At 41.2% G+C, this 10,939-nt stretch overlaps 2 protein-coding genes across 9 annotated transcripts in view; one reads left to right on the top strand and one right to left on the bottom strand.

The window, feature by feature from the left end:
- Positions 1 to 4,344, bottom strand: part of LOC112967336 (olfactory receptor 10A7-like) — a 33,388-nt gene extending 29,044 nt beyond the window's left edge. For 5 of the 8 annotated variants that reach the window (XR_003253928.1, XM_026068420.1, XM_026068425.1 and 2 more), the window contains exons 1-2: positions 4,149 to 4,344; positions 2,502 to 2,566 (exon numbers count right to left, since the gene is read on the bottom strand). The gene's annotated coding sequence lies outside the window, so the exon portion shown is untranslated. The remainder of the gene's footprint in view (positions 1 to 2,501; positions 2,567 to 4,148) is intronic. The other 3 variants (XM_026068422.1, XM_026068426.1, XM_026068427.1) reach the window with 2 other exon arrangements.
- Positions 4,345 to 7,653: 3,309 nt separating this feature from the next.
- On the top strand, positions 7,654 to 8,580 carry LOC112967332 (olfactory receptor 5-like). Its single transcript, XM_026068410.1, has one exon. It carries the CDS (start codon positions 7,654 to 7,656, stop codon positions 8,578 to 8,580), a length of 927 nt encoding a protein of 308 aa, XP_025924195.1.
- Positions 8,581 to 10,939: the final 2,359 nt, after the last annotated feature.

The raw sequence follows: 10,939 nt of genomic DNA, 5'->3' as shown, positions 1-10,939 counted from the left end.
CTGGAAAAGACAAAACATAAAAGCATGGCGCAATTCAAAGACCACAGGGTCCAATAAAGAGGAAAGGAGAGTTGTATTACATGCCACTAGATGGGAGTGTAGTCAATCCAAAACACCAATTTCTATCCCAATAACTTCTGCTTTCAGCAGGTGCAGAGAGGGTGCTAACTGAACAGCAGGGACTGAATGCCATACATTTTGACTGCTCATGTGAGATGAAATAAATTTGCCTCAAACATCCAAAAATCTACCTGTTGACTTTCACATGGGATACCCTTGGATTCCTGCCGAACGTTGGCTCTGTCAATGACAAGACAGAGTTAAAAAAATGCCTGTGTTCAGCCAACAAAAGTCTCAACCACATCGTTGCCATGATCTGTGTATGGGCATGCCCTTTAGAGGCTCTAGTTTGGAGGACAAGGCACATCAGAAGACAAATCTCTGTTCTTGGTGCCAGAAGACCTCCATATAATCAATTCAAAAATTATTAATTTATACCTAGCCTAGGATGGCTATTTACAGACTCCATCTGGAAAGTGAAGGGAGAATAGCTACTGAGTAGTGTGAGTCATCCAATTCCCAAACTGTCATCTGAAGAGGCTATGGAAACTCTCAGAAGTGTCTCTCTCTCTTCACTGATCATATTGAGAATCTAACTGACTCCTTAAAATAGTCAAATATTCAGGGGACTAAATTTGAGTGAGATGACTCCAGCTTCAATGTGTCTAATGAGATTTCTATCCTCCTTTTCTAAATTTAGAGAATCATTACAGTATTTGCTCATTAAGTAAAATAACTGAGTCCTAACTGTCATGTAGCTCAAAGGGTTATTACTCACAACTCCCTTAACTACCAGAGGGCATCCTAATGCCTAGGCTACAGGATGGCTCGTAATAGGTTTTCCTCCATCTGCCTTACTGTATTTTGCAGTGGGGTGGAAAGTAATGCAAGGTTCATGAGTGGTGAGAGGGACTCAGCTAGGGACTGTCCCACAGTGATATTACAGTGATATTTTATGTATATTGTCTTCAATGCAAAATGCATTATCTGCTGCTAGGGGAAAAAAGCAGGCCAGCAGAAGAGAATTCTGCACATCTCAGATCAGTACCAACATCTGTGTACATAGAAGGCTTTTAGCGGATGCTCTTGTGAATTAAAGAAGAAAGAACAAGATGAAGATTTTATGAATGATGATTTGTCAGACACATTCATATTCTAATCAGATAATCCTAACTCTGAATAGTTATTGTAAATCATTTAAATAGGTGGCCCTCCAGCATTTAAGCCAAGGAGCATCTTGCAAAAACAGGTGACATCTTTCTTGTGGATTCATTCCAGAAATTTCAGTTTGCTTTTGGCTAGACAATCACTTGAAGTACAGAGAAGCCACATTGGCCATTAGCAATAAGTAGGCACTGGAGACATGGAATAATAGTGAATGCTTTTAGGCTGTACAGAAAAGGGGTCTCAGAGAGAGGTAGAAAAGCTTTTCACTCTACCTTTTGGAAATGGGTGGAAATATTTGCAGAGATAAACTCAAAGAAAAGCATATAACCACAAACAGGATTACTGCTCACCTAAACCTGAAGATTATGGCTCCATCTGGACAAATCTGACACTATCAGGGGGTTCAAATAAACTTTGCTCTACACAGTGCTTTTTCTCTTCCTTGAGAGTGAACGTATAATATGCATATTGAAAATAAGATTCATTTGCCTAAACCTATGTGTCCAATGCCATTTTAGGTGGATTTGAATTTCTTATCTTGTCTCTAGCTGCTGCTTAAGAAGGGTGCAGGTCTACCATAGGTATTGTGTCATATCTGCCAGCACCCTACAGATGTCTCAGAGAGAGTAAGATCTGTGTTGAAGCAGCTGAACCCTGCACTCAGCTCCAAAATGAAACACTTACATTGCAGCGCCTACCATGTAGGTCTCTACACATGATTGGGATGTCTAAGCTTCCATTATAGTCAGTGGATATTTGGTCAATACAGCCTGGGGAGCTATTCAGCTCATGAACTTACAGCAGGATTCAAGTGCATAAATATAGGAGCCAAGTACCAGTTCAGATACTCTAGAGTATCTTAGACATCCTTACAAAAATGGCAGATGTGGCATAGGGTCTGTGAGAGACCCTTCTGGAGTGATGGGTGGATGCTGGATATTGTTGGGTATCTAAATTAGTACTAGATGAGTATGTTTAGGCAGTTAAATGAATCTCCTTACTCACAGGGAGACACCTGAATTAGAGATATCTAGAATTAGATATTTGAATTTGAGTTTCAGTTCTACCCCAGCAGATTTTTTTTCCCCAGGGCTATGTGCACATATTATCATCCCTGGAGGAAAAATGGAGCTGCAGAGATGTGAAAGAAATCCTCTCCAAAGATGAGGACTTAATCAATAGTCTGTCTTTAAAAGTTGGAATACACAAAGACAGTGCTGAAACTGCAGTGATGTGCCATTCATACTTGGAAAACAAGTATAGGAATGAGCTACCTTGTTTTAGACAGCTAGTGCTAGACAGCTAAATGGAGATCTTCACTGTAGGTCCCCTTCGCATCCTGGAGAGAGAAAGAGAAAACATGCTGAGAAAATATGTGATTCCTCCACCCTCTGGAACTGCCTCTTTCCCTTCAGTGACTATGGTGGGAACCCAGAATTACTATTTTGGATTCCTGACTGGAAAGAAATCAGTCTCTGTTTGGGACTGCATCACCCAATATTATTTCTTTGGCTCTGTGGCAGTAGAGGGATGTCATGTTCTAGCAGCAATGTCTTATGACTGGTATTTAGCCATATGTAAACCTCTCCGCTGTCCATCCCTTATGAATGGCAGAATTTGCACCCTGTTAGTCACTTGATCTTGGGCTGCTGGCCTTTTGACTAATACTGTACTAATACCTTTCCTTTCACCACTGACATTTTGTGCCCACCTCAAAACTGATCATTTCTTTTGGGATTTTACTCAAGTGATCCTAGTCTACTGCAGTGACCCTCACCAGATGGAACTTGTACTTTCTACTCTGGCCTCTTTCTGTATCCTGCTCCCATTTGTATTCATGGCAACATCATATATGTCCATCATTTTCACCATCCTGAAAATGCCTTCTACCACTTGAAGGCAAAAGGCATTTTCTACCTGTTCCTTCCACCTCAATGTGATTATCATTTTCTATGAAACCATTATGATTTTGTAAATATTACCAAGCACAGATTCATGGTGAACAGTGAATAATATTGTTTTCTACACACTTTAGAATCCCATGGTGAGCAATCTTATTTATTAATTGAGAAACAAAGAGGTGAATGAAACTGCAAGAACTTTTACAAAAATGCTGAAGTATGAAATGAAACATCAGTAAAAAAAAAACCTAATTAGGGAGAAAAAAAACAGGAAAGTAATAGGAATTCAAGACGGAATTTCTTGCAGCCTACAGAATAACCACCTAAATATGAACCAGATTTCTAAGTAAGCTTTATGGCCAGTGGAGATCTGTATTTCTACAACATTGATCCTGAAGGCAGCATCTTAAACATATAAGGTGGAACACACTTTAGAAATGTGTGCTTCTTCCCTTTGACTGTAATGGCAGTCTGGACAATTAGTTCAGATGTTGCTGAAGATAGCTAAAGTTCATGGACTGAATCACACCTGAAATGTGTGTCATTTGTAAGAGTCAAGACAGTGCTTTTGTGTGAATTATCATCACAATTACAGGTTAATAAATGAGTTCCCTGAGTTATGAGGAGCACTCTCATCTCTGCAGATGCATGTGGACCTATTTATCTAGTCAAGAGGTCTGCAGTAAGGATAAGCTGGTATTTTGATACAGTTCCCTGAGGACCGGTACACACTCAAAACCAGCTCACGCTCCCATAATCACGAACACCAGAGACTGCCTGGCTCTGTTCCTCTTCAGCTGGTCAGGGTTGATATGTGCTGCGTTTCACACACACATACATGCATGCACCAGCTAGTCCAGCTTGAAGTTTGCTTAGAATGGGAAGAACACTCATGCAGAAGATAGTTAGAAATAGGATTTAATAAGTATTACGGAAAATCAGGCTCGCCGGCCTCCATAACAGGGTCTGACCCTAGGTTCCTGCTGAGGCAGAAGTTCAAGGCAGAAATTTAAGACTCACCCTCTCGGTGCCTCCCGTTGCCAAAGATCCCAGGTGAACTCACCCGATGGCGCCAGATGATTGTTTGGAGACGAGAGGCCCCAACGGTGGTCGCCTAGGGTCTCATCTGGGTTGCCAAACTGTTATGGAAAATCAGGCTCGCCAGCCTCCATAACAGGGTCCGACCCTAGGTTCCTGCTGAGGCAGAAGTTCAAAGTCAGATTGAAGAGAAATAAAATTTAATGATACAAGTGCGGTAATTACAGCTCGAGCTGGGTGCCTCCRAAGAGGGACYCCRAACAAAGAAATCCCTGGGCAATTATACCCTTACAATCTAAATTCCCCACCCCTTAAGCRATAGTTTGSACCAATAGTAATAGTTAGGTCTGGGKTCTTCCCCTTCTTCCTTGGGCCCCTTCATTGTCTCTAGGCAGGCTGCTTCTTATCTTCAAGGTTGGCTACTCCTGCTGTCTGTGTAACTTCTTTATCTCTCCAGCTTGAACCGGCTCTGGGGCCCCCTTTTACTTATCTAAGTAAAAGTTCACAGCCTGAGGCCTAAGGCTTCAGCAAATTTAGCTACTAATGCTAAGCAAGTTATGCTAAGCAATTAATTCTAGACAGCTTCAGTCCGATATTCTCTAACAATAAGAATACAGGATCAGCTAAGGTGATCAAGAATAGGGCCCAGTCAGACAGGTGTACTGACCAGCGCCTTGCTTGCACACGACTGACTCCTTTAACCCCTTTTCTATTTTCCCATGTTTTTTCCTTCTCAGTCCACTTTGATCCCTCCCTTTCCCCACCTTTTGTCCTCCTCCTAAACAAACCATAATAAATTTTTCACTATCCCCCACTCCCCTTAAGACATCCCATAAGATATTTTACACAGTCCCCAAATTCTCTCTGCTCTGGCCCAAACGTCTCTTCTTCCTGTGTACAGTAATAGGCCCTATACCCTTTTAAGCCATATGCTCCTTAATTTGCATGGCATTTTGGAGAAAAAGTTCCTTTCTTTTGCTCATCTTGGTGGGTTTGTACCAAGGACAATGGCCTAGTGGGTCTCCTTCAGTGGTCTTAGAAGTAGCCAATTCTGTGCCATATTTGAAAACCTAGGACATCCTGCCTAGCCTCCAGTGCTGCCTCAGGAGGGTGTGGGTGTCCCAGGGACCCCAGGAGATACCTGCTGCTCCTGTGTGGATGTCTCAGATACTCCAGAGCATCTAACAGGACACTAGATGCCCCCCTTTAGGTGTTGGAATCTCACTGCTAACTCTTAGCACATCAATGCTACATGCAGAAAACACAGCCACTGCTAAAACGATGCACTTTGGGTGTCTCATGGGAACAGCTGAATAATTGGATTCATTTCAGCTTGTTGGCAGGCAAAAACTGAAGACTGAAGTATAGGAAAAAATATGGCACTTCAAATTTTTCAAGTTTCTGCCCCATTTTTAATTCTATGCCTGATATTTGGCATGCGTTTGACACTGAAGCCAAGTGGGAAAAGCACTCAAGAGAGCTGGACTATAGCCCAGACTGTGCGATACCCTCTGTCCAGCTTGGCCTGTAGACTAAGCAGGGAGCACTCATGGTTTGGAGTCAGCCAGGACCCATGCTAGGAGTTAGTGCGTTTACAGTGTTGATTTGGTTTACTCTGTCTTTCATCCCGGGGTGTCAGTGCTTCTTATAATCCTCACTGCCCACCTATTTCTATGTTTTTGTCTTCTTTCTGGAGCTATCCATCTATTCCCCTCGCCCAGAGAGAACTCAGGCAGAATTGACAGGGTGCTTTTCTCAATGGTTTACTCTAGATTGGGAATCTGACTGTGGAAAGCACCAGTTGTGATTTGATGCAGAAGCAACTGTTCTCTGAAATGTTACTGCATGCCCTCATGCCATACATGAGTGGCTGCATCAAAGGCCTTTAGTGTCACGCTATAAAGTCATCTTTCAGCTGGGTTGTGATACAGTCCCCTCTTATTTGGCATAACAGGCACCCAGCTCACATCAAGTTCATGGGATATCTAGGTGCTTTTGGAAAATGGAATATAATTGCAGATAATATGTGTGGGAGAGGGAGAAATAAATTTTTATTATTAAATGTAAGTGTAGTGTTAACATATAAGCTTTCTGTGAGAATGTTATTGAGAGGTTTTCAATCAATCTATAAATTAAAATATTTATAATTCCCATTAGTAAAACTGTCAAAAGAGATTTTGCATTCATATTAGAGACCATATAATGAGTCACAGGGGCCTTCTGGAGTTTGTTTTGGCTCTAGTAAATACAGAGATTTATTAAGGGCAAATTTAGAAGATGAAATTCTTGGCTTTCATGTAAAGATGATGAGAAGAGAAGACAGCCTGCAGAATCCACACTGCATCCCACAAATGGTGACTGGGGATGGTGTATGAGAAATCCCAACTAATAACTGGCTTGCCATGTAGATAGTGCTGTCAAAGGAAAGTGTTCAGATTTGGGGAGAAGCGGAATGAAGAACTGATGAAAAGATTGATTTGCTACTGTCCGTGGAAAGCTTTTCTCTCAGTGGAAATAACCAATGTACTGAGCTGTAAAGCTCAGCAGTGACTGACATGATTTTATTATGCCAGTCACAGCTTTGTCTGAATGCCCCAATATTTTTCAAATGATTTCTTTGAACAAACTGGTCTGGAGAGGAAGGGTTTTTTTGTTTTTTGTTTTGTTTTATTTTGCTTTGTGTGAGTGTGTCTGCATAAGTTTGTGTGTGTTTTTAAGATAAAACCCAATTACATTATGCTCTTCTCCCCATCAAGATCTGTTTCTGGATCACTTAGACTACATTTCTGTTGCTTTCAGTAGCTGTACTCAGTATTGCATTCAAACGTAAGTCAAATGGCTTCCAAGATTTGAACTCACTTTGTCTGTAGAGCATAGCCCTAATGTGAGACAGTCCTTCCCCATATCTGAATTCTACCTACCTTGTAAGTCAATCAGGTCGCCCAAGATCCAGAATATGAGAAAGTTTGTGTGCAGGATGGCTGGCTGGAGAAGCTGATCTGATGTGACCACAAGCTTATATGACAGCTCAGATGTAGAGAGATGTGAATATCTTTCACCACTTTGGCATAGTTGGGTGATGTACAAAGAAGCATGAGTATGTTAAAGCATATCCAGAGCACAAAAAATAAGAACTGGGGTATGTATATTCAAGAAAAGGAAATAGGCCAAGACACAGAGCCAAAAAATGGCATGTGATCATCCTTACTTCTTAGAAAAGAAGAAAAAAAAATTTAAACTCCTGTTTCCTCTTGTCCCTAAGGCATACCAACTGTGAATGAGAAAAAGTGAAATAAGGCAATTTGTTTTTTCATAGCAAATATTGATGAAACATTTTCAGAGCTGGAGTGTTAGTTAAGTTACCAGGACATAGAGATTGGATCAAAGAATGAATTTGAAAAGTGTATTTTTACAGACATGCTTTGAAAATAGCTTTATTATTTTTCACATTACATTTTAGTGTTTGCTCTCCTCAAGATTCAGCACAATGTCAGCTATAGGAAAGCAAAACCAAAGCTACCTTACGGAATTCATCCTCCTGGGATTTGGGAATTTCCTTGATCTTCAGCCTGCTCTGTTCCTGTTCTTCTTGGTGGTCTACATGGTGACAATGACAGGGAACATCCTCGTCTTTGTGCTGGTGGTGGCTAACCAGCATCTCCACAAGCTGATGTACTTCTTCCTCGGCAACTTGTCTTGCTTGAAGACTTGCTACACCTCTACCATCCTGCCCAGGTTTCTGGCCAGCTTCCTGACAGGGGACAGAAGTATTTCTTACAGCAGCTGCATGACACAGTTTTTCATATTTGCTTTTCTCGTTGGTGTAGAGTGTTATCTCCTGGCAGTGATATCTTATGATCGATACTTAGCAGTATGCAAACCTTTGCATTATGTCATTTTAATGAATCATAAGTGTTGCATAGCACTAGCTGCTGGGGCCTGGGTAAGTGGTTTTATGATTAGCTTTGTCATCATATTGTTGATGTTGCAAATTACTTTTTTTGATTGCAATGAGCTTGACCATTTCTTCTGTGATTTCACACCTATGATAAAATGCTCCTGCAGTAACACATTCTTGATAGAAATTGTAACTTCTTTGATGTCTGCTGCATGTACTGTGCTGCCATTTCTTTTCACTGTAGCATCCTATATTTTAATTGGCATTGCCATCTTAAGAATTCCTTTGGCTACAGAGAAGAAAAAGGCGTTTTCCACATGCTCCTCTCACCTCATTGTGGTCACTATTTACTATATAACTCTCATCCTTGTCTATATGTTACCAAAAACTTACAATCTCACAGCTTTTAACAAGTTTTTCTCTGTCTTCCACACTGTCGTGACACCCATGGTGAATCCACTTATCTACACCTTAAGGAATGAGAAGGTCAGAGAAGCCCTGGGGAAAGCACTCTAGGCATTTATGGATTTATATAAATGACATATCAAGAGCTATGCTTTGTGGGGCTTTTTTGGCCAGACTGTAAAAATATAAACTATTGAGGATGGCTTCCAAAGCAAGTGTATGGTTGCTGGTGTGGTGATTTGCCTAGTCACAAGTGAAAATAAATTAAATTGCTTTCTTTGGCTGTGTGGTTCTTTGAGAAAAAAGAAGAGAGAAATACATTTTTGGTTAAACTGAAATGGGCTTCTTTTAGAAAGAATGGTAAAACCAAAATGTAAATACATCCCTTCCCCCCAATTTTTGATTGAACTCAAAACATTTTTGTCATGTTTTCATATTATTTCAGTCACTTAGGAATCAAAAGCCACAAGAAGAAAAAGTATTTCTTATGGCTACAGGCACTCTCCATGGGGCATAGACGAGGACCCTGGCCAAGTGCCATGCCGTGTGTAAAAGAAAGGTAGGATTCATCTGTCCAGATGTAAATATACATTATCCTTTTAGATGCTGTGGGAATGCCTTCCTGGACTGTGTCTACTGCTCTAAAAGCACACAGGTCTATCCTAAGGCACAGGTCGTATCTGTCAACCTTGCGAAGATGTCACATATATCCCAGGGCTTCTGCTGTGACACTGGATGCCTTTGTTCAGCCCACCTGTGCCAGAGGGGGCTTGCAGCAATGTGGATGAGAGCCAGGCTGCACTATCTGTCCAGAGGTCAGGTATCATTTCCTGAGGAGCTACCTTTAGCAGTGTAGATGCTGTCAATGCTTCCCAAAGGACAAAAATGATAAAGACATCTGTATAGCTTTAGTAACGCTATAAACAGGAATCTAAAAATTAAAGATCTATGTCTGTTCTCATCTTGGTAGCTAGGGCTACCGTTGAAGTTCATGGAAAGAAATAGGCATTGCCAAGAAAAGAACATTCATCTCATCTGAAGATTGATGATATGAATTGCACCTTTAGGCATCATTTAGATGTCTAAAGTAAAGAGACAGGAATCTTTTCTCGCTGTGACACTACCACGTGGGTCAAACCTCACCTAAATTTAACAGCCGAAAATTTGCAACATAATCTGTGTTAGGTGTTTTGGTTCCCTCACGGAGAGAGAGAGGGAGCTCCCCATTCCATAACCCCAGTAGTGCCAGTCTCTCTTCACCAATTATTTGGGGACTGTGAGGGAGCTGAGCATTGTAGTTGCCAGGGATGGCTGCCTTTTCTACTAAGTTTAGCCTCTTGATAAAGAAGAGCCATGCCAATGCGGGGAATGCAGGGTCCCTCAGGAGTCAATGGGAAGCCACAAACACCCCTCCAGCATGATTCCTCATGTTCTCAGGTATGCATCTTGGTCAGAAGGGACTAGTCATCCTCCGGAGGTGCTTATTTCTTTTCCCCTGACTGTAAAAAGATGTAAGGTATGAATCTTAAACTTAGAGAGCTAACCTGTGATCTTCTTAGGTATGGTAAAATTAATATGAGAAATATTCATTTAAGCTCTTTTCCCTTTGGATCACCATTCTTTCTAGTATTCCCCATCACTTACTGTGCCACCTAGTAATCCTTCCTCCAAGGTCAACACACTGTTGTTTTCTGAAGGCCACTCTACAGAAGAGGTGTCCATTCTGTCCTTCTCAGCTGCTCCTGCGCTGAAATGCCAACTATATATTACAATTGCATCTTTCTCACACCTTACTGCACTCCTTTTGTTCCAATGTTACATTATATCAGTTCTTACTCCTCCCTACCTCCTTTATATTCCTAAAGAGGTGTGAGAGAGTCAGTCCAATTCATTGTCTTCCAATGTTAACAGAAAGGTGACTGTAATCTGGGTTCATCTCACCTAGCTCTGTGTCTAAAAATTCAGGCTCTGAGCTAAGCAAGTTCCCTAGGTTCCTTTTATGGCCAATGTTGAGAACCAGTTACTTCCAGAAGAAAGATGATCTATTCTAATGGTCTGCCCATCAGGTAGGTCAGAGCTACTTTTTCTATCCAGTGACTCCAAAGGGAGTCAAGATGACTAGCTCAGAACTTAGGTGTCCAATTTTTGTGTCTAAGAGCACAATCAATGAAGCTTATACCCGTGAACAGCTTATATTTAAACCATTAAGTTTCAGCCACCCCTTGTGAAATTCTTGCCATCTAGACTGTAGGCATTTCTAATGAAAGTGAGAAATAATTGTCTAAACATAGATATCTGGTGCTATTTTAGCTACCTTAAAGTATCCTGTAGCTCTCTTGTCTTGGTCATATCTATCAACCCTGTGCTGACATCAGTGCTACCCTAGGTCACCCCAAATGGCACAAGATGCCTATGTTTGGGTATGTGTTCTTTTATCATGAATGGAGAGGCATTTCTAATGAATTTCTGT

Source organism: Apteryx rowi, unplaced genomic scaffold (genome assembly GCF_003343035.1).
Source record: "Apteryx rowi isolate R43461 unplaced genomic scaffold, aptRow1 scaffold_27, whole genome shotgun sequence".
In the NCBI taxonomy this organism is placed as follows: Eukaryota; Metazoa; Chordata; class Aves; order Apterygiformes; family Apterygidae; genus Apteryx; species Apteryx rowi.
Note: the sequence above shows the minus strand (reverse complement) of the source record. Positions and strands in the feature narration are given on the sequence as shown.

Bases quoted from the DNA above. Each gene is read 5' to 3' on its own strand.
- LOC112967332 (XM_026068410.1), top strand. From the start codon at position 7,654: ATGTCAGCTATAGGAAAGCAAAACCAAAGCTACCTTACGGAATTCATC.